Source organism: Amphiura filiformis, chromosome 19, assembly GCF_039555335.1.
Source record: "Amphiura filiformis chromosome 19, Afil_fr2py, whole genome shotgun sequence".
Lineage (NCBI taxonomy): Eukaryota > Metazoa > Echinodermata > Ophiuroidea > Amphilepidida > Amphiuridae > Amphiura > Amphiura filiformis.
This window is the reverse complement of record NC_092646.1, coordinates 43,715,587-43,741,000: the sequence shown is the minus strand read 5'-3', so window position 1 is coordinate 43,741,000 and position 25,414 is coordinate 43,715,587. Positions and strand designations below refer to the sequence as shown.

Below are 25,414 nucleotides of genomic sequence, written 5' to 3'. Positions count from 1 at the left end.
TGATTAATAGCATGACAGGTCTCGTATTAACCCAATTTCTACTCAGGCAATGAAATAAGGTTGACAAACATTGATTACAAACATTTTACCACCAGTGCCGAGGCGTATCGTATGACTATGACAAATCATCCAATGAGACTAGTTTGACTTCATTCGAAAATAGTCTAACCGTTCTATAGACATGATAATAATGATCTAAAATAGATATGGTCGCCGGCTCGGTGTGTGATGTAAGCCTACATGATGGAACACATCTAAATGACATGACAAACGTTACCGAGCTTGGAAATGAGTACTCCCAACTGGGGCGTAGCCAGCTTTCTTGGTCGGGAGGGGAAGGGGCAAAATAACAATTTTGTGGGCAAAAACGAAAAACATTTACTGTAGGTATAGGCAATAGACTAGTTAGTGAGCTGGGGGTAAAACTCTTCACCCAATATTAGCCATAGAGGCTCACATGTGAATTATAATATTCATCCTTAACATACTATAATTTGAAGTAATGTCACGGAAAAGCTGTTGTCGAGCTGTTTTTCCGAAGAGAGTCTTCAAAATTTCGTAACAGTCGGACGTGTAATTTCAATGGCAAATTGTGCTCAACAGCTCACTCGCGATAGCTCCAACTTCAAAGAGGCACCATCGTGTGATCGGTTTGATCAATTGAGAAAAATAGTATCTATTATGTGATACCAAAACCTCATCAACAATGAAAAAATCGGGGGGATGATGCTGTCGATCGGGTTACGGACCTTTAAGATCTTTTCAATTTTATTGCTGTGATCATAATGTCTAACAATACTATTTTTAAAACATTAAGAATAATTTTATGGGGTGATAAATTAGTGTTATGTGAATTACCATGCACTCAACGTCATACTGAGTGCCCCGGAAGCTAGCAGACCAATTTTGGTCTATAATTAATTGCTCATGTACTTTTCCATATTCAGCATCTCGTCTTTAAAAAATTGTTTTCGAGCAAAAAATCTATCGCGTGCATAATTATTCAAATAAATTTCTATTAATGTAAGAAAAATATTCCAAAAACGAAATATCAGTCAATAACATGGCAGCTATTTTACCCTGCCCATTTCTGACACTTAGCAGTCGCAGAAGTCAATAATTGCAACTAGCTGCCATGTGAACATTTGGCAATTTTTAAATTACTGTACTCATTGTACTCAGCTAACACATGGCAGCAACACATGACAGCTATCCCAGCAAACACAAAAACGTTTTTAAAACGTTTTAAATAAGTTATATTTTGGCTTTTGGTTTAGGTAAAAACGTTTTAATAACATTAAAATGTCGGATTATATAAAGCTCATGATAACGTTTTAAAACGTTTTGTATGAAAACACACTACAACAACATTTTTAAATGTTTTCAAAAAATGTTATTGTAAACTATTTTTGCAAACATTTTTGCCAAATATTGTGTCAATACTTAAATAACATTATGTTAAAATATTTTAACCCAGCAAACACAGGAATGTTCTTAAAATGTGTTTTCAAAACCTTTTAATAACATTTAAATGTCGGGTTATATAAAGGTCATGAAAACGTTTTTAAAACGTTATTGAAAATATTTTGGGCAAACATTTTCGCAAAATATTTTTCAACTCCCCAAAATAACATTCTGTTTAGAATGTTTTGTATCAAGTTTTCAAGAATGTTTTTGGAATGTTATTAAAACGTTTTTATACCCTTTATATAACCCGACATTTAAACGTTTTGTAAAACATTTTTGTTTGCTGAGCAGTAGATTATCAAAAAATATTTTTTAAGGTTATGAAAACATTTTATACTCTTAATATACCCTTTATATAACTCGACATTTAAACGTTTTCTGACAACCTTTTGCGAATGATGTCGAAAACGTTTTGTGTTTGCTGGGATTTCACTTCCCACTTCTGGCACAAAGCAGACGAATAACTGAAGCCCTCAAAAAGGGCCTCCCCCATTAGATATCGTCATCACATCAGTTAATTTCGTTTTCTTTTACACATTTAATATCTGGGTTGTAATAATTATTGATTAGATTGTGAGAAACAAAAGTAAGAGGGCTTAAGGTGGTACTACAACCCTTGATCAATTTGTGACTATTTTTGCATTTTTCTCAAAAAATAATAACACACTGGTAACAAAAATTATGTATATTATAGTGGCAAGGAATCCAGTTACTACACTGAAATTTCAGTGACTCAAGACAAGCGGTACTTTATTTATGATAAGAAAGAGGTACCGCTAGAATGTACCTCATTTCTTAACATATATAATGAACCACTTGTCTTGAATTACTGAAATTTCAGTGTAGTAATTTTATTCCTTGCCCTATAATATACATGACTTTGTTACTATAGTGTGTAGTTATTTTTCGAGGAAAATGCAAAATTAATCACAGAATTTATCAGGGGGTGTATTTTTTTTCAGATCCAGGTTCTTCGCATAAAGTTTTAACAATTCATCATGTATTAAAAGGGATAAATGCATATTGTTTACGAATATTCACTAATATGGGCAACGGGAAAAATGAATAGTTTACAAGAAAGGGTTTACTTTATGCATTAGTCTAAAAAAGGAATCCTCGCACAGGATAGAAAATGAAACAAATGTTTTATTTGTTCTTTTCCTGACAAAAATAATATTTGCAGGAAGAGCTTACAAGCCCACTTAGAAGTGAAGAAATAAGTAAAAAATCTTTTCACACATTGGCAAAAAGGTAGAAAACCACGTTGATAATAATGAAGCTCCCCATTCAATTGCATGTTGCAGCAAGTGTCTACATTTGCACTGATCCACTCTCTTTATATCATAGGCGTAGATCCAGGGGTGGGGAGATAAATCCGCTCAATTATTTTGATAGGGGTATGGTCCATACAATTATTATCTCCCTAATGTTGAAGTCTGTATGTGTGTTTCTGACCAAATTAACTTCATATTTTGTCATTTTAGCCTAAAAAGTGCACATTTTCGCCCGCTTCGTGCGGATTTATTCCACTTTAATACCATATTTCACCAGTTTAGGCACCAGAAACAAATTTGTTCGATCTTTGGATCGACCGTCGATGCTGCATCGATGCTTGTTATTAATGAACTAACAACTGAATAATCAGAATTAATGCTAAATTTATATTGTTCAATGTCAATACAGGCAAAGATTCATATTCAATTCAATTCAATTCAAGAAACATTTATTTCACAACTTCAAAAATACATAGTATAAATGACAAATGCCATAATTTTCAAACCAATTACATACAAAGCAAAGTAGTGTATCCGATCACAAGCCCACTGATGACAGTCAAATGCGATCACGTTAGAACAAACAACCTATTAAAAGGCAAGAGACAGGACAAAAGTGGGCCTGAGACAAGATTAAGAGGGGCATCAATAAAAAACCTAAAATATGTTTATTATCACAATTAAGTCAACATTTGAATTTCATAAATAATAAAGATCGACCAAGCATCGATGGTCGATCGAAAGATCGAACTAATTTGTCAAACCTTTTCGTGCGCATTTGTATTATAAACTTATGTCGCCAAAAGAGGCTAGATTCATTATACTTCAAAGAAAATATTTCCAAAAGACATCTACGCCACTGCTTTATATATCTGATTTCTGATGAGTTTCGATTTTTTGATTTAGCAAATCATTAGTAGTGACTTTAAACCAAACAACTGTTTTCCTGTCACTTTCGCTGCTAAAATAATCGGCAGGTCAGGTCCGTTTTGAAAATGCGTTAGTTGTGTAACAAAAATGAGTAGAATATCGATTCTACTTTGATTAATGGCATGACAGGTCTCGTATTAACCCAATTTCTATACTCAGGCAATGAAAATAAGGTTTACAAACATTGATTACAACACATTTTACCGCCAAGTGCCGAGGCGTTGTACGACTATGACAAATCGTCCAATGATACTTGTTTGACTTCGTTTGAAAATGGTCTAACCGTTATAAAGACATGATAGATCTAAAATAGTTATGGTCGCTGGCTCAGTGTGTGATGAAGGCCTACATGATGGAATACATCTAAACAACATGACATATGTGGGTCACAAACGTTATACCGAGCTTGGAAATGACCCCGGAAATGACTACTCCCAACAGGGGCGTAACTAGCCAGCTTTCTTGGTTGGAATAAAAATAAATAAAAATTTTGTGGGCAAAAACGAAAAACATTTGCTGGTTGCATCATTTTGACCCGGTATTATCTGTGGTTACACACCGATTTTTTTTAGAGATACTGTTATGTTAAGTCTTTGAGCTTTGCAAAAAGGGCTTTATCATGTTTATTGAGACAAACAAAAAATACATTTTACACGGTTTTAGTGCCAATGATCGAGATGAGAATAGCTTTATTTGGACAATGTGATCGCGTAGCACGCAAATTGTTTTGTATTCTTGGCCCATGATCGGGATGACATATTTCCGGAGAAATCATCAGAAAACTGTAGAATTAGTCTCAACAGTGGTAAAATGTACCACGTTTGAGACTCTAATTAGACAGTTTTTTGATGATATCTTTGGAAATACACCGATTTGTAACTCATAATTTCAATATGTTAATAAAGAAAAACGGGATCTTTCGTTTGATATCAATATATTACATGATGATTATCATTAATAAAAACACTGTTTACTACCCCCGGAGACTACCAGTATCATGTTGTATAAATATCAGTAATTCCATAAAAAATTAGTCACATTTACAAGGAACATTTACATGTTCTTTTTGCATGAATGTTTGAAAGGGACGACATTTATTTATACGTAAGTTTTAAAGAATTGGATTTTCCAAATATAATTATCAGGTCACCTTCCTTTAACTAAAAATCAACGCTAGCATGCAATGTTACTTCCTTTGTCAAACAATAAGATACCCACCTTCTGGAGCTCCTTGTAATCACGTGATGGTGTAATTAAATTCATTGGGTGTTTTTAAGTCTCTGTGTGATATACCAATGTCATTTGTCCCATGTGAAGGGTGAATGTAATTAGTTGGGAAATATTGGTTTGTTTGTAGCCAATCGGTAAAGGGGCCTGGTGTTATAACATACAAAGCTTGACAGGGATAGAGGTAACTAATTAAGTCCCATTCAGTGATCCCAGCGAAAGTGTACAAAAAATTAAAATTGTTTATAAATGGCTTAAAAGTGAAAGATATCATTCAAATTGTCATTTGGTATTTTTGAAATGAAAAATTTGGCAAAACCGGAAGAAAACAGCAGTATTGACGAAGTTGAAGCCCCATTCAAAATATGTAGCTAATTTATATACTGTCAGTATATAAATTACAAAATTCATGTAAAATGCCTTATTTTGTCTTTAATACATAGCTTTCGGCCAAATAACTAGCAGGCTATGTTAGCACATCTATGAGAATGACAAAGGTACCAAAATCTGCATTTTGATTATTTTTACGATCGTCCGGATGAGCAAATCACTGAATGGGCCTTTCAGAAAAACAATCTTCTGCATAATATATTATATTAGCGGAAGTTGCTGCGTGATACTGACCATGTGAAGGTCGAATGCAATTAAAGAGATATTAGATTGTTGTTTGTAACCACTCGATAACTTCGGAAAAAATCTTTCAAGTTGCATAATTACATTAGCGAAGGACTTTTCATTAAAGATAGTGTGACTTTTGATTAGAATTCGTCAATAGATTGCACGTGTAAATATCTGTACACAAGATAAAGAACAAACGGCAATGCATGGCAATGATTACTCATTTGTGAAATCCGGCGTCATGATGCAAAATTTGCTCATCATGTAATCATGGTAATTTAGCTTTCTTTATGCTTTTTTACTCACAGTTTGCATTTTTCACATATTCGAGTTAAATGCTATCTATCAGCAGTAGATAGCAGTTATTGCTATTTACTGCTGATAGCATATATTGCTATCCAGTACTGCTGATGGTATTTATTGCTATCTACTGCTGATAGCATTTATTGCTATCTACTGCTGATAGCATGTATTGCTATCTACTGCTGATAGCATTTATTGCTATCTACTGCTGATAGCATTTATTGTTATCATCTGCTGATAGCATTTATTGCTATCTACTGCTGATAGCATTTTATTGCTATCTACTGCTGACAGCATTTATTGCTATCTACTGCTGATAGCATTTATTGCTATCTACTGCTGATAGCATTTATTGCTATCTACGGCAAATAGCATTTATTGCAACTTACTGCTGGTAGAATTCATCACTACTGCTGATATCATTTATTACTATCTACTGCTGGTAGCAGTTAATTTGCTTCCTACAGCTGATAGTATTTATTGCCAATTACTGTTGGTAGTATATAAATTTGATATCTACTGCTGATAACATTTATTGCTATCGCATGTTGTAGAAATTTATGCAAAAGTCCATATGTATTTACTTAGTTCAGTACTGTTTTTATATTTGATGTTTCTGAATGAGCTTGTATGATTTCTGTATCTAGTTTTGAATTGATTTTCTGTTAGGCCGACGTAGGTGTCCTGCTTGGCGGTATCGGATCTGGTGACAGTTGCTTGGTATATGATTGAGTCAGTGAGACATTTGCCCTCCAAAGGGCATTCGACTTTCTTGCGTTTAAAAGAATCAAATGTGCAATACTCCATCAAATGGAAAATCATCAAACGTTGTAGGCCATATACAAACATCTCTAAGAGATGTAATTTATGTTTATATGAAAAATTTGTTATTATGTGCCACCCTGAATTATGCACTCTAAACAGTAGAAGTGAATTTGTCACGGCCTGCAGGCACAGGAGGAAGTTTTTGTTGTGTAATAACTAAGTGTTTGAACATTTTTACACTTGATCAATAGTGTGTATAAACTTTTTTCAACTTTTTTCAACCAAGCATTTCTCTCATCTAGGGCCTTTGCCAGTTATACAAATGCACCTGAGGAGTGTGGCAGGGTTTTAATGTCTGTCATACGAAACAGAACTGTAGTGTAATGTATTAAGCCAAGTTCAACCCTTATGGAATATTATTAGCTCAGTTTTCGGACATCGAGCACTCTCTACCTTTGTGATTGCATACTTTTCACTGGATATATATATATAATATATATATATTATATATGATCCACTATTTTCAGTAAATTAAATAAATTCTGTCTACAGTGTTATTAATACCCATCTTATGCATATGCTTGACAGAAAACTGGGAAAAAACTTGCCCTGATAACACAATTAGAAATGACAATTGATAACAAAGAAATCGGTCACCAAGTCTGACAATATTTGAATCAAACTCTCTCTACTAACAGCTGACCGTATTTAAAAAACGAGTTGTATGTCTAGTGACATAATTTAAAAATATAAATTTCAAATCCCAAATGCATTGTGGGACTGTCTAGGCAAATAAAAAATAAAAAAATAATAATAATAATGATGTGTGTTTTTAAGGCATTGCATTGCATGAAAATGAATTCAAATGTTTAAGATATGCAAAAGGACCTTGAGTCAAGGTAATAGATAAAATGGGGTATTCCAGTTAAAATACACACATCCCCTATGGAAGTCATGACCTTAATCACCCACACAGGGAGTGTGACTTTCATATAGAGTTACCTCAATGAGTGACTCTATTTGAAATCTACACTCCCTGTGTGGGAGATTAAGGTCATGTCTTCCATAGGGGGTGTATGTATTATAACTGGAATAGCGCAATGCAATGAGTGAAGAAATTGGTGAGACAACCATGAAATTAAACAAATTGAATTGAAAACCATTGTGTGAAATATGTAATGTAATGTAATCAATATGTCAGTATGAAAGGTGTACTGTCATATTGTGAAAAACAACACTATTTCATATATAAATGCTTTCAACTCATTAAGTTATGCTTCAAAATGTCCCTTTCATCATCGAAATGAAAAGTACTACACCATTCATAATATTTCTTTTGCACATTTTTGCCATTGATTGAACTGTGTAATCTATAATAAAGTGCATGGTGTCCCCAAGATAGGGGTATATTTTACATTAAAGGAAGGTGACCTGATATATTTGGAAAATCAAAATTTTTAAAGACTTATGTATAACATAAAATGTTGTGCCTTTCAAGCATTCATGTAAAAACAATACCGAAATGTTCCTTGTAAATGTGACTAATTCCTTATGGAAGGTAATTTGTACAGTCAGTTACTGTATGTTGTCTACAGTGTTTTTATTAATGATAATCATCATGATCATGTAATACATTACATAACATAATTGTACATCCATATCAAAAAGATGCTGCTACATGTGTCTCATTTCACATAATAGCTAGGAATTATACCAGACTCATCGCAAGCAGATATCACCCCCTGTGGAAGACATGATCTTAATCTCCCACACAGTGCGTGTAGAATTCAAAATAGATGCACTCCCCCTATAGAGGAGTTCGGATTTCCAGACTTTTTGACCAGTTGTGATTGCTTTTAATATGTCTAAATAAAAAAAAATTCCACCAAAAATAGTTCATAATTAAAACTCATAAATTTGAGGGGCTCATTTTGGACAATTCCATGATATTTTATACATTTTATTACATTTCCAAGCTTTTTCCACTTACATTGGCAACTGGAACTCCAGTCGTTTTTCAGGAAACAAACCTGGAAATCCAGACATTTCTGTTATTGAAAATTTATTCCCCTATAAGGGGTGTGCAGTTATTTTCAGAAAAGGCCCAATGGAGTCACTCATTCAGGAAATCCCATTTTAAATCTACACTCCCTGTGTGGAAGATTAAGGTCATGTCTTTGATACACATAGTTATATATGAACAAGTAAACCTGCAAATGTGTGTCTCAATCCCATTAGCTCAGTTGGTAAAGCACCAGACTTTGGTACAATTTCATGTTTTCAAAAGTGCTTGATAGTAAACACATATATGCTAACCCCGGATGCTAAACTATCGAGCTTTTACGGCAACCCAATTTGCATCCTCAGGAGTAGCGTCTGTCAGACGGTATATGGAAAGTAAATGCAGAGATTGTTTAAGCTTTGAATTTTCACACACTCTGGTGAATTCCTGATATAAATTGTTCATAATCTACTCATCAGTGTAATGTCAAGGATGTCACACTCCCCCACAATTTACTAAATTTGTGCTTTTAAAGTAATTGTTATTCTTGATAAAATGGAGCAACTAGGCTTCACAGTCGATAATAGAGTCATCACAGCAATGACAACATCCATGGACCAGTTTGATGTCTTGCATGCATTTCATACATATAAAAGTTTTGTACGATGCAATTCGCCAAAGCAACATTGCATTTACAAAATTCCAAAACAAGTGTTTTTTTTAAAGTGTTTGTAGATGTCTTCATTGAAGTTTCTTGAAAGTGTTCGTAGATGTTTTCATGATTATTTTGTGGTCTTACAAATCCGGGGGGCTCACTTCAATATGAAATGTATATAGGTGTAGGGCTGACACTTTGACAGTAAGTGGCATTCGGTGAGAGCAAAAAAAAAAAAAAATGGGGTCATTGGGTGAGAGCATGATTTTGGCGTTGTAAAATGTACAAAATATGGGGTCATTGGGTGAGAGCATGATTTTTGGCATTCGGTGAGAGCAAAATGTAAAAAATATGGGACCACTGGGTGTGAACATGCCCTTTTTTTTAAATGGGATCTTTGGGTGAGAGCCAAAACAAGCCTCGAACATTGAATTTCTAGTTGTAAATGGTTTCAAATGGCTTGTTATTTCAAAATAAGTAACAAAATCAGTCATAAAATGAAAGTTGCTGTTTAATTGAAAATAAGGGTCTTTGGTTGAGAGGTGGAATGGAAAAGTAAGGGGTCTTTGGGTGACAGAGCATGTGTTCGACAGCAATAAAAAAGGGGGCCTTAACAGACCTACATATGTGTCCTCCATAGTGGTATAGTGCACCCGGGCTTATACAAACAAATTGTATTAAGGTGATACGTCCAAAAGTAACTGCCTTAGTGGTAGTCAAGTATATAGCTCAATTGTTAAGGATTTCATCTTCTTCAAGTTTAATGGGTGATGTTGGGCTATTCCGGTTTAAATCCATACACCTATAAAAGACATGACCTTAAATTTTCACGGGAAATTTTCTGGACACGTGACACCCATGACGCAGACATATTAGCATTATGGAATGTGACCCCGGGTGGTGTACCAATTTATTTGAATAGGAAGAATTCCACCTTTGATGCAAAATAAATAACTTGTCGCAAGTTAATTAATAATCTACCAAAAAAACGTTGACAACGTAAAGAAAGCAGCAAGTTTAAAAAGCCCCCACCTCGGCTCACTTTTTGAAACTTGGTCCCATTTTGAATATCAACAGCAAATCGGTGTTTTTTAGCATCATTGCCATTAACATGCCTACTTGTTATTCGTTTAATTCAATCATTGATCATGAACTTAATAATTATTATAAAACAAAACATATGTAGGATATTGGCCAAGAACAACATAATAACCTTTCTCATTGTTCCAGAATGCTAACAACTTTTAAGTAATATATCGCATTGGCACATTAAAGATTCATAACACTTCTGGAAATGTTTTAAGTTGATAATTATGACAAAGTTTAAATCAGTATATTTTACAAATGGGACCAAGTTTCAAAAAGTGAGCCGAGGTGGGGGCTTTTTAAACTTGCTGCTTTCTTTACGTTGTCAACGTTTTTTTGGTAGATTTCGTTTCTTTTTATGAATGAAGCCGAGTGGCTCCAAGCTTGAAAAGTCATCCGTTACGAAATACTCCATAAGACGAATAAAGCGAAAAATAGAAGTTTGAATAATATTATCCTTGATTTATGACAATAAAAAATACGAGTATATGTAGCTATAACTAAAATGTACGTGGTTCTTTGTAGCACTGGGGCAATCTAGTTGGATATCCAAATTTCGCCGCGTGTGGTTCTTTGTAGCCCTGCAGGCAAACTAGTTGGATATCTTTATTGAGCGGCGGTTGTTGGCGGTCTTTCGCGGTTCGTGGTTATTTTTTTCCTTATCCTTCCAGCCTATCGAGGGCTAATTTATAGTTAACACTTGTTGGACATCCATATTTCGCGGTGTGTGGTTCTTTGTAGCCCTCTGCGGGCAATATAGTGGGATATCTCTATTGAGGTGGTTGTTGGAGGTCTTTCGCGGTTCGTGGTTATAATTTTCCTTATCCTTCAAGCCTTGCCCTCTATTGAGGGCTAATTTATAGTTAAAACTTGTTGGACATCCATATTTCGCGGTGTGTGGTTTTTTATAGCCCTGCGGGGCAATCTAGTTGGATATTTCTATTGAGCGGCAGTTGTTGGCAGTTTTTCGCGGTTTGTGGTTTTAATTTGTAGGATATCCATATTTCAAGATTTGTGGTTCCTGAGTCCTGCGGGGCAATCTAGCTAGATATCCAAATTTCGCGGTTTGTGGTTCTTTGTAGCCCTGCGGGGCAATCTAGTTGGATATCTTTATTGAGCGGCGGTTGTTGGCGGTCTAGTTGGATATCCCTATTGAGCGGCGGTTGTCGGTGGTCTTTTGAGATTTTCCCTTTAATTTCGGGCCGCCCTCTCCTCTACATCCCGAGGATGCTTTTCAATAATTTAAATTATTCCGGTGTCAACAATTACTATTACTTGGTATGATAACTTATCTTACCATGTTGACTTATATTGTTTGTTAAGGCAACTTTCGCGGTTCGTGGTTATAATGTCCCTAATCCTTCAAGCTTTGCCCTCTATCGAGGGCTAATTTATAGTTAAAACTTGTTGGACATCCATATTTCGTGGTTTATGGTTCTTTATAGCCCTGCGGGGCAATATAGTTGGATATCCAAATTTCGCGGTTTGTGGTTCTTTGTAGCCCTGCGGGGCAATATAGTTGAATATTTCTATTAAGCGGCAGTTGTTGGCGGTTTTTTCGCGGTTTGTGGTTTTAATTTGCAGGATATCCATATTTCAAGATTTGTGGTTCCTGAGTCCTGCGGGGCAATCTAGCTGGATATCGAAATTCGCGGTTTGTGGTTCTTTGTAGCCCTCTTGGCAATATAGTTGGATATCCCTATTGAGCGGCGGTTGTCGGCGGTCTTTTGAGATTTAATTTTACCTTTAATTTCGGGCCGCCCCCTCCTCTACATCCCGAGGATGCTTTTCAATAATTTAAATTATACGGTGTCAAAAATTACTATTCCTTGGTATGATAATTTATCTTACATGTTGACTTGTATTGTTTGTTAAGTCAACTGGACGTGACAAAATATCCTGCTATGTAGACATTAATTTGTTGCTAAATTGACTTGGCATAATAATTTATTTCGGGAAGAAGACATCCATTTTTGGTATGTCGACTTAGCATGATAATTTATCTTGCCATATTGACTTGTTTGTTCAGTTGTCTTGGCGAGATATTTTATATCGTCATGTTGACATAATGCTGATAATAAGTCGACATGGCAAGATAATTATCTTGTCAAGTTGTGTCACATAGACGCTTCCTGCTGGCCTTCCATACTAGCGGAACAATTTTCCACACCTACAGAGTGTTTGTAATCAACCTACCGGGACGGTATGACAATTGTCATGTTCTACGATAGCTGAAGATGACAGAGAGTCAGGTCTCTTAATCGATTCAACAACCATTCATACATATCACAATCATCATTGTCCTATTATCATGCGAATTTGCCCGTGGTAGGACAAAATATATTTAAATGAGAATAACAATGAGTAACGTCGTATTGCATACCCTATAATACCTGATCTGGTTTCTTGTGTTATTCAGATTTCTTTTGATCCTTGATGGTGTTGTATCACATTATGCTGTGTTTTTAAATAGGCCCTTAAGGCTAGCTTCAGACTCCGCATTGTACGTACAATATTGTATGTACAATACTTTTCGTGACGTCAAAAAAGTATTACACGTGCAATAAATATACGTGCCACGACTAGTTGAATCAGATTAAATCCCCGCGCTATAACCCTGACGGTTCATTGTTTGCTAAATCCAAGCGAGGACACCAGAAAATCTATGCAAGATAAATTTCTACTGCTGCTGATGAAAAATCCTAGAGTGCGTTTTGAGGTTTTTTCTGCACTTTACCAGTAGGCCTAATAAATTGATAAAAATCAAATAAAGATTTAGGGCGAATGCTTTTACTCACTGCTCATCTGATCCACAGGAAACTAAATACCGATGCTGCTTAGTTTTTCCCTGACTTTCCAGACATAATTATGAGTAAACATCAAATTTAATGTTTACAAAACAATCAAATATATATACAAGAGGATTTTTTTTTTTATTTGACTATGAAAAGTCCATATTGTTTCATAAAAAAAAAAAATTAAAAAAATAAAAAAAATTTGCAATTTATTTTGATGCTTTAATTGAATGAGAAATTGTTGCTTAAAAAGGACAGACTTGTAATCAGGCTAAAGTTAGCCCATTGAGAAATGCATACTTGTTGTGAGTATGTGGTGAGTAGACTTGAACAAATCTTGATTTTACACACCACCAAATCGGGTTCGAATCAAACTCCAAACTCAGTGTTTTATTCTGAGAACCACACCAGGTTGATTAATGGGAAAAAAAATGGGGGTGGGGGTTGTAAGGTTGATGGTTAAAAGAAGTTGATGATTAGCATGGTATACAGATAATATAATAACATTATCACTTATGAATAGCTTTATTTTGATACCAAATTTCATTTGTAGTTCCCATCAGCATTGACAAAATCATCAATATGAACATGTCGTTCAATGAGGATTTTTGCATGTATAGTGGTGTGCAACAAGTAAAACAAATCAAATAAAGAATGGCGACATCCTATCTATTGCGAAGTGGCGGTTTTATCAATAATAAGAGTTGAAACTTGAAAGTGAACAGTGTCATGTGCTTGAAAGGCTAGGTCTATATATCCTGATTCAATTACATGTTTTCGTCGAAGTCAAGTTATAATGGATTTATAGTGAATTCAATTTTGATGAAGTAAGTACACAAAAATTTGTTTAAGCTTACTTACACAGTACACATACATTGACATACATGTACGTGCATGCATGTTGAACCGCACTCAGTTTCAGAGAAGAACGGCAGTCCCTTACTCAGATTGACGCAAGCGCCCTGTTAATGAGCGACATTTTGACGCTTAATCGGCCAATCAGATTACCGCGTATGTTGTTATGATTGTCAGACGATTGAATCACCGATCAGAAACACACGTCCGTGTTTACACTGTGCACGCTCTCAAAATGTAAACAAGTGCCGTTCTTCTTTGACCGAAACTGCATGTAGCTGAGCGCATGCATGCCATTGCCATATCTGTAATCGCCATAGGGTAGCAACAACATATACAAGATTAAGCCTTTTTTAAAATGAAATTTTATGCATACCGAATTTTATCGGCTAAATCGCATGCCGTTTGAAATGACGCGTCAATTATTTGTAATTTGCGACGCATCGTGAGATGGCGTAACACATCCAACGAACCATTGATTAGCAAAAAGCCTGCATTTAATTTAAAAAAATATAATTTAACTTTTCCCAGATGTTAATTCATTTAATTTTTGTGCATTTTAGCATTCTATTCAGTAGGCAAATTTCCCAATGCTACAATGTACTACAGTACACACATAACCTATGATTCTGCATGGCCATATAGATGCTTGTTATGTAACACCTTTTGTAATTTACACCCTTAATCCAAGGTTATGAATATGAAATGAGGGCTAGCTGTTTACATTGTCTGTTTGCATTGAAATGGACCTGTGATTTTGCACAATGGATCTTGTTATTGCATGCTAAAAATATCCCATGTTGTCTAAATGGAAGAATGTTTTATAAATGGGGGGTGCCCTAAAATTACACCCACAATCATACCCTAATCTAACCATCGCAATAATCCTAAATCCTATATGTACTTCTAACGTATAGCCGTCCCTAATTCTAAACCCTAACCTAATTTTGAAGTCGACGCCGACGTTGTAAATGACAAAAGCGCACGTCTAGAATAACGTCGAAAGCGAGACTAAACGCGTATAACTCCCATCGTTCGCTTCGCGCGCCGCGCTGCGTCGGTAGACGCATTTACATCGTCGTCGTCGATAAACTCTAACTCTATGTCCGAACCCCAACACAAATATTATACAGCACCCATGCATAGCATGTGTGCATGCACTGATGCTGGTATAATATTATACAGCAATACAGCATATACTGTGATGTAGTGCACTGATCCATGGTATAATATTATACAGCACCCATGCATATAGCATGTGTGCACTGATTCCTATTTTTTTTTTTTTTTTTTTTTTTTAACTTTTAACTTAAAAATGAACTTTTTCTGGTCCACTTGAGAAAAAAATCATGTTATACATTCGTTTGCATTTTGTACATAAATATTTAATATTAATAATGTACAAACATTAAAAAAAGGGGGGCCTAAGAGTATGTCTATCTTTAATCATATACTAATTCCGCCATGCCCAAACATATTTTATATATATGAAATCGTGTAATGGCACCCAAATTCCAATAAAAAATAAAAACAAATTTGTTATCAAATACACTAGGCCTATACATTGTATTACAGGAATTTAATAGATGGTGCATTTTAATAAATAAATAGATTAACACGGGTAATGGGCGATAAATATTGGGCAATACCGGATTTACCACAGAGCCAGTGGACAAAGAAATTAATTACAATTAAAACAAATTAAATGAGAAAATGAAAGCAAGGACATTTGGTGTTCAAAGTATTGTTTTAGAATGCGAAGGAGTCCTAAATGTTATCCTGGCCCAGGACACTGATTAATGTAAATTCGACCCATAGTTATTTTATCTACTTTTGCCAGCATTCAACCTGTTTTCAATGTGATTTGTGCCTATTTTTAATACAATTCCGAAATCTGACGTATCAATGTTGTATCGTCCGCAAACTATGATCCGAGACTATTTCATTTGACACGGTTGTATGGATTTCAAAAGATCGGTCCTATAATAGATATCGATTAGAGAATTACAGCAAGAGGCTTTGAGGATGCCGTAATCCTCTTGACAATCAACCAATCAGAGAGACATATTTTAGAATTATGTTCGTAGTTGAAACTCTTTCAACTCTGAAATATATATTTCAAGTAATCTCGTTTCACATTAACACGTTTATGGATGTATTGGGATGATCATAAGTAGGTCTATAACATACACCATCATAACATGCCTCAACGATATCAACATGTAAAAAGCTGTTGCAAATTCATAACACAACGTGTTATAATGTATAATGTTATATGCCAAAACTTTAAAAAACAATAAAAATATCAGTATCAATCAAATCAAAACCGAATAAATACATAGGCCTACAAATAATACTTAAGAAACTGACTAAATCAATATATGACTAAATGTCAGTATAAATGAATCGCTAAATCAATTAATCAATCAGTAATCAATCAATAAATAAATACATAAATAAACAAATAAATAAATAAACAAATAGGCCTAAATAAATAAATCTATAAATAAATAAATAAGAAATGAATGTGCCATTTATATTATTATTACAATTTTAGTATTATTAATATCGTTAGTATTAATAGGCCTTTTAATATTAATATCAATCAATCAACCAATCAATCAATCAATAAATAAACAAATAAATAAATAAACAAATAGGCCTAAATAAATAAATCTATAAATAAATGAATAAGAACTGAATGCGCCATTTATATTATTATTACAATTTTAATATTATTGATATCGTTAGTATTAATAGGCCTTTTAATATTAAGTACAGTTGAATACAAAAAGACATAAAAAGATGTTCATCATTCCGCACGAACACTCACTAAATTTACCACTCTTAGAAATTTGGCAACTACGTATCAATTAAGCAACCAACGATTGTAGCACAATATATATTTTCCCGGTACATACTATTTATTGCACGTGCAATACTTTTTGACGTCACGAAAAGTATTGTACATACAATATTGTACGTACAATATGGAGTCTGAAGCGCGCTTAACACAAAAAACAATTTACATGAGAATCAAACAACTTGCTTTAATAAAAAAATAATATCACAATAGCACTGGATGTTTAAAATTATGTTATCCTTGATTAATGACAATAAATTGTTTAATAAAACATTGAAAAAAAAATCAGTTGGTCACCGGGTTTCGAACTCGGGATAGCGTATCTGGAGTCAAGCGCACTAACCATTAGGCCACGGACCTCTGCTGCAAAATACTGAAAAGTATTGTACATACAATATTGTACGTACAATATGGAGTCTGAAGCGCGCTTAACACAAAAAACAATTTACATGAGAATCAAACAACTTGCTTTAATAAAAAAATAATATCACAATAGCACTGGATGTTTAAAATTATGTTATCCTTGATTAATGACAATAAATTGTTTAATAAAACAAAAAAAAAAAAAATCAGTTGGTCACCGGGTTTCGAACTCGGGATAGCGTATCTGGAGTCAAGCGCACTAACCATTAGGCCACGGACCTCTGCTGCAAAATACTTTGTCGAAGTCCCCTGGTCGAAATACAGCATTTATTATATAAATGGATGCGTCGTCCGATAAGAACAAAAGAATTGTGAAAAACTTGATTTTTTGGCGAATGGGGCTCAGAATTTGTATGTAGGGTATCCAGGAAACTGCTAGGGTATATTTGGAAGTGAATCTGAAAAAGTAGTGTGAAGGTGATAACCAGGTAGACCTGTAGCAGTGTCCAAAAATTCTGGATCAGTATGATTTGCAACTAATTTTCGCTATGAAATACCGCGTGAAATGGAAGCAAAAATATATGTTTATTACGAACAATGATTGACTGTAGGATTGGTGGCCCTTTTGGAATTAATGAGTTGTCATGATATTACACCTGGGACTGTAAATAACATTTAGCATGGTTTTAGATACATTTTGTACCCAGCGAAAAATAACATCGAACAATAGAAGTCAAGTGTTTTAATGTTACGTGTAAATATAGTCTCGCGTGAACATCTGTTATTAGTCTTCTTTATCAGTCTTTTTTTTAAAACTTGCTGGTCACGGCTACCGCGTGACTCTAATATTATGGTAAGAGTTTCTGTGGATCAATATTTTTTTCCGTAGGTAGATATTTTTGAAATTACATTTTGATGATATTGTGAAGAATTAAGATTGCATGATATTCAATAAATTTGCAATGCACGAATTTGTATCGAAATTGCAGCCAAGAATACTATTCCAATTCAAAATTACTAAGACTTGAATAGCAAGGTCACCGCCGGAGGTCACAGATCAGGCTCTTGGTTACACTCACATTGATCACATGTCCAGAAAATTTTCCAGTGAAAATGTACCCATTAATGTTGACTGATCAGGGGTTACCTGAATGGGTGACTCCATTTGAAATCTACACGCCCTGTGCTGGAGATTAAGGTCACATCTTCCATAGGGGTGGAAGGACTTCAAATGGAATAGCCCAGAATACCTGTACTTGTCACAAATTAATCACTTTTTCCTCTTTTTTTTTCAGATTTCACTGATGGTTGATGAAAAGCCTGAATTGGAGATTTATTTTCCAATAACTACTGGAAATGTGCCTTATAAAGACAACTCAATTCGAACCAAACTACTTAATTATGGTAAGAGTTTTATAGTTTATTAAAAGTAGCCTTCACAGCAAACACAAAAATGCTTTTAAAACGTGTTATCAACACGTTTTGGTTTTGGTCAAAACGTTTTAATAACATTTAAATGTCAGGTTGCAAGTTTTGAAAACATTTTGAACACGCTTTATATAACAATCATTTTAGAACCAATCTGGCTTGAAATGTCATCAAACATGTTGTCAAAATGTTATTGGAAAATATTTCTTGGCAAACATATTTGCGAAATATTTTGTCAATACATAATAACATTACAGTAGAATGTTTTGCATCAAGTTTTCAAAAATTGTTTTCTGAATGACATCAAAACATTTTATACCTTTAAAACATTTTCTGTGTGTTTGCTGGGTTATTATACCGTAAAAGGGAGTAACTTTGGCAGCATTTTGCAGGCCCCTTTTTACAAGTTCAACTCTATATATATCTATCAGGAAATGATTTTCTTTGGAATGAGGTTTCCTTGAAATAAAATCAATTTTAATTTATCTTGCAAACAAAGTGACCTGAGCACAAAAGCTGCAAAAGTGACTCCTTTTATGTTACTTGCATAACACATGTTTAAGGGTTTTTAAAAACCCACAAAGTAAAACACACTAATGTTGTTAAAACACTTATCAAATAATCATATTCACCATTCTTTGTCTGTGAATAAATGACTACAAAACATGATTGGTCAGTGACTTTGGCCAGTTACCACAGGGTATTAAATAAAAGGCACTAAATTTAATGCCCACGTGACCCATGGGCGCCGCCATACTAACACCACCAAGTGATCAGTAGATGTGCTACAATGCTAAGAGATAGGAATTTTTCAGACAAATACCATCAAAATTGCTGAAAATTTAACAGGCAAAATAATTATACATGGGGATTCTGTTTTTTTAGTATGTTTTCAAGAACTAAATTTTGAAAGTTTTGATCAACGGAAAAAAAAGTTAGACGGAAACTCTTACAATAATACTACCAAGTTGCAAAAATATTACAAATTTGCTAGAAAATTTGGACATGCATCCTGCGTTTCCAATCGAAATACACAGGAAAACCACCTGTTGTGCCAAAGGTCAGTTTTCCAGACATCCTTTCTAGACGCTGTAATGTCAGCGCCCATCTGGTCACATGGGCATTAAATTAAGTGCCTTTATTTAAATACCCTAAGACGACTGTTGGCAGATGACCAGGGACAGGCGATTTGCGCGGAAAAAAATAGCAAATTGCGCGGAATTGCGCGGAACTTTTTTTTTCAGTGCAAATCATGTATCCCTAAATTGCGTGGAATTGCGCGGAAAGAAAGTTCCGCGCAAATCGCCTGTCCCTGCAGATGACCACATGGCAATGTGGAGGTTTCAAGCAACAAAACTTAATGAAAGTTGTTAAATTAAATTTCAACACTGCTTGTTTATTTCGCTTACCGAGAGCGCTTTCGAGGAACTTCCTCGACATCAGCCAATGTTGTTAGCTCTGATGATTTCTTGGAAACGGCTAGAGACTAACTTGATCAGGTGACATCACATTTGATGGTGTCACCGAAATGGGAAGTTTCCTGCCCCTGGTGCCACTGGGTTTGATTAGGTTGTCCCACACAGGGTCTAATTCCAATCCTGTGTCTTGGCTCAATGAAGGTCACCTGATCAGGTTGTTCTCTAGCCGTTTCCAAGAAAACATCAGAGCTAACAATATCGGCTGACGATGAGGAAGTTCTTCGAAAGCGCGAATTAACTTCGGTATTATTCCTTTAACATTTTTTTATGTAACATTATTTTTGCCTGCAGGTCATGCATGTGAGCAATCGTGTGGTGCCAGTGCTGGATATATGCAATACAAAGATGGGGATAGAGTTATGCAACTCAAACATTTCACCCCCCTCTATCTCACCTCATCCCCTGTATACTCCACAGACTTAGGTTCGGATTGCAACGGAAGTGGACAAAACGGTCCCCAAAGTAATGGCTATGCACTATTCCCACTTCCTCTGAACGGACTACGTTCTCAAAACTCCCTCGCTATCGACAGCACAAGTGATGTTACGTCCATGCGGAGCTTAAATTTTGCGGAAGCAAACGGATCATTTGATGCTGCCGATATGGATAATGGTGTTATCGCGAGTAAATCGAGTGGGAGTGTTACAAAGTTTTCTACGCGACAGTCAAACGGAACTATAACTAGGAAACAGTCAAGTGGGGAGGACCGAGATTCAGTGTGTATGATTTCAGGTAGCTCTCTAGACCATCCACAAGTTGGCATCGATCTTAACTCTTCCATGCAAATACTGGCGGAGGAAGTCAGGGATGGATACTTTGAATATGGTGAAGATGGAATGATGTATGAATGTCATTATGTATGAGCAATTTTACGTTATGGTGATGTTATTTTTAGCTATAAGCCAAAGCAGGCTACTGGCGGAGGAAGTCATGCAGGGACGGATACCCCGGACGGATACTAGGAATATGGCAAAGATGGAATGATGTATGAATGTCATTATGTATGAGCAATTTTACGTTATGGTGATATTATTTTTAGCTATAAGCAGCTAGGCTATAATATTGCAAGCAGATAAGCTTTTGATTTTTTAAGCTTATATTGTGATGGAAAATCCCACAAGGAAGAGTGCTTATCAGTTCGTGAGGAATCTCAAAGCAGAATCATGGTTTCACCAAATTATATGAGCGGCTGTTGATGAACTGTATTTGCTTGACATTTTAGAGGAAAGCATAATGCACTTTTCATCACCATATAGAATCTGCACATCTGCACTCATACAAGTACCAACAGTCCCAGTATTGGTGATTCAGTGGTTCTTGAGATAGTAACCAGTCAGATGTCATATGGGTATTTGTACAAAAAGTGCCGGCAAACACAACAACATATATATTTGCAACTTATGTATCACAAAGTAAACACCAGTGAATTTAAGTGCCATAATATGCACGCGGCGTGACAACTTGAAGAAGACATCGAATATTGAGGAACTACCTCTAGTGTTATATATACTACTTACATTTGCATACCATGGCAGATAAAGATATGTTGAAATGCCAGCAGACAGATGACATATAGCTTTTTTTTTTTCTCAAATAAGTTGATTTTATCAGATATACTGGTTTTGTGTTTGGTTTTGTTGCCTTAGTGGCCTATTCCAGTTCAAATTCATACACCCTGTGTGGAAGACATGGCCTTAATGAAAATGACCAGAATGGCCCTAAACTGCGTAAATCTAGACAACAAAAAAGCCTGAATTCAGGCAAAAGCCTAAAAATGTACATCCCTTCGCATAGGTGCCTCTATTTGAAATCTACACCCCCTGTGTGGGAGATTAAGGTCATGTCTTCCATTGGGGTGTATGGATTTCAACCATAATAGCATTAATACAACCACACAGTCAGTCTCCCTGGATAACCACATGCTATGAATTTGAAATGGAAATTGATTGAAATGGTCTCAGATCTACAATCAAGTGCAAATTTGCTGGACACTTTCATAGTTCAATGACCCTCCCCGCACCCCTTATTCAATGTTGTATACCAAACGCCTCATTTTTTAAATGGCCTATATTTTTGCTCCAACATTGGTTGGTGGGGGAGGAGGGAATTCGAAATAGGTTGGAAACTATACAAATAAAATATCACATGGTGAACTTCATATGACCGGTTTTATTGAACAGAGGGCGCGAAATATGAACAAGTGTCCCAGGGAAATTTGCACTTGATTGTAGGCCAAGGAGACTAAAATATATACAAAATTATTGGTAAGTCAAATTTTATTGATGCACACAGCTTTTTAAAGATACAATCATTAATCCAGAGGTTTAGACAGTATGAGAATTGAACAGATAAACTTATTTTTTATGAAAATTTATGAAAAACTTTAACCCTTTTTGCCCATTTGTAGCCAAATCATAACAAAAAGACCCAAATTTAAGAAAGTTTTGCCAAATTTGAACAGAAAAGACAGAAAGGCTAAGTGGTGAGCTGTTTTTGTTTACTTTGAAAGACTGGCATATTTTTGAAAATATTTGTATTATTTTTATGGAGTGTGGATATGTCTGACGACACCCTTATGGCAGTGATAATAGACAATTCGTAATCATGAATGGGCTATTCCATTTAAAATCCACACTACCCCTGTGGAAGATTTTGGAAATTATATAGCCGCCACAGGGGGAGTAATGAATTTTAAATGGAATGAGCACATCAGGCAGATCCAGTTGAATTTCATACACCCTCTGAGAAAGATTCAACATGAATCATCCACAGAGGGAGGATGAGTTTCAAATGGAGCTGCCTAATGTGTTAATTCCATTTGAAATTCATACTCCCCCTGTGGAAGATATTTCCAAAATCTTCCACAGGGGTAGTGTGGATTTTAAATGGAATAGCCCAATTGAGTTGATTGTTAGAGATGAGATTACCAATGTCTGACTTTTCTCAGACAGAAAACTATTTTTATCTTTATATTGTTATTTTCTGGCCATGTTCATTACATGTCTATACCAGATGCAAATATGACAGAAAACAAATTATATTGAATGCATTTCTAGATTGGCAAATGATTTTTATGTCTTTCAACAAACAATGAAGGAGTGGGTTTGTGTGCAAGTGAAACATACAGAAGGAAAGTAGTTTTTTTTACATCAATTTACTGTATTTACGCTATTGAATGCTCTTATTAAATGCCCCCAACTTTTTTAAAAAGGAAAATGACCGTATATCCTTCTAACTGTTCAAAGCATTACCAGTGATTCCCTAAACCAGAAAGTCTAACAAATTATTGAAATCAGATTTTTGCTGTGTGCTAATTAACATATCGGGCAAGTGAGACTGCCGCCATTTTGTTTTCATGAGACTCAAATTGGATGAAGCAATTGGATGAAGTTTTATATTTAAATATTTATCAACACTGCCATTTTCTTCCTTATCATGCTTATTGTCATATTATTTTCATATGGAAAAACACCTAATGACAATTTTATTGCTTTATCCTTCACTTTTAAACCATTCCTAAAAAAAATGAAATAATTTTACTCATTTGTGGGAATCACTGGTAGTGTTTTAATAAGGCACCAAAATATCATAAGATGTTCCTTTACACCATGTTTGTTTTAATTTTGCGTGCATAGTAAATGTTGCTATGAAAAAGAGGAAGAACTCATGTCTCGCCTTAAGTTGAGAGATGCTGAGAGTGCCATCAGTGTGTTTACATGGACAAAGTCGCACAAATTGAAGCTGCCACTGCAAAATCCAACATGGCGTTACTCTCAAATTTAGACAAGACAAACTAGTTGCTATTTACAACAGTGTGATCTCTCTCTTTTAAGTATTTATCTCTAAAGCATTGATGGCATTGAAAATTACATATTTTTCATTTGTTTTAAAATTGACATTTTGCTAAAATCGCAACATACAGCTACTGTACCTGGGACAGCTCCGGATACAGCCATACATGACAGCTAGAGTGGATCCTGTGAGTGGTTCCTGCTAGCAACATATGCTTTACCAAATAAATTATTTATCTGAAATGTGCCTTTGAAGATGATGTACTGGGCTATTCCAGTTTAAATCCACACAGTCCGGGGGGCACTCAAGTATGATAGTGTACGCATGCGTGACCAAATTTTCTTTAAACACCCCCTAAACAAGTTTTACCCTACCAGCAAATTTAGGCCCTTAATAAGGTAATTTAATATAAAATTTACCCCCAAATGAGTTTTTTGGCTAGTAAAAATGAAAAAATTGACCCTTTTTGGACAAGTAATTTACCAAAAATGTGAAAAGGTACCCTAAACAAGTTGTTCAGCTTCAGAAAACTACCCTTATTCTTGAAAATCAGTGTTTTTTTTTTTTTTTTGCGTCACTCATGTAACTTGCCTTGCCTAAAAAAAACACCCCCTTTTCCTTGCTTTTTTGGTCACGCATGCATACAGATCATTTATGTGAGTGATCCCCCCGGGCACACAGTGCATATTGGAAGACATCACCTTAATCTCCCACACAGGGAGTGTGAATTTCAAACAGGGTTTATGGCCTACCTGAATGGGTAACTCCATTTGAAATCTACACCCCTGTGTGCTAGATTAAGGTCATACCTTCCATAGGGATGGATTTCAACGGGAATAGCCCAATGAGAATCAAGAATGGTTTTAATGTCAATGATCATGATATAGATGCTTTAAATATGAAATTCTGGTTTTATGCAAATTATAACTATTAGGCCACTAACAGTAGATTTTGATTTTCCCTGTCACATAATTTCTGAAAACAAATGAGGTAACTTTTTCATTATTCATTATTTTTCTGCCTTTCATTATATGACCAACACGCATGTAAAATGTGTTGTTATTTGCCGCTCACTCACATGAAGATGGATGTTTAGCCCAAATGAGATTCAAAAGTATACTAAAAAGAGTCTGCATGTTTGACAGCAAAATGTATTTTGATTTTGTTGCAAATATAACCAGTTTTTGTCAGTATTTTTTGGAAAATCACAATAATGAATTCAAGGGAGGGTCAGAAAATGAAGTGAGGGCGGGTGACGCGAAACTCAAAATCGACTTTCCTTGGCCTTATGTCACCATGGCAACAATGCACAAAATAATACACACCATTACCTGTGTACAATCTATAACACACTATTATATACATGTATCATGTAGAACATAATTTTGTGATCCACTGAACCTGGAAAAGAGACACTCAGTTGGGTGAAGAAAAAAATGTTTGCCCATGTCCTTTCACTCTCTGTTGAAGACAAGGTGGGTTTTGATTATTCTGTTTAATTTCATAGCCAATA

General features: G+C 35.2%; 1 protein-coding gene across 1 annotated transcript in view; it reads left to right on the top strand.

Annotated features, from left to right (window-relative positions):
- LOC140140731 (arrestin domain-containing protein 2-like) overlaps nucleotides 1-21,738 on the top strand; it is a 94,996-nt gene extending 73,258 nt beyond the window's left edge. Inside the window, exons 6-7 of the mRNA XM_072162480.1 lie at nucleotides 18,499-18,607; nucleotides 20,401-21,738. Coding sequence (XP_072018581.1) covers nucleotides 18,499-18,607; nucleotides 20,401-20,972 — 681 coding nt within the window. The 3' untranslated portion in view covers nucleotides 20,973-21,738. The remainder of the gene's footprint in view (nucleotides 1-18,498; nucleotides 18,608-20,400) is intronic.
- The last annotated feature ends 3,676 nt before the right edge of the window (nucleotides 21,739-25,414 follow it).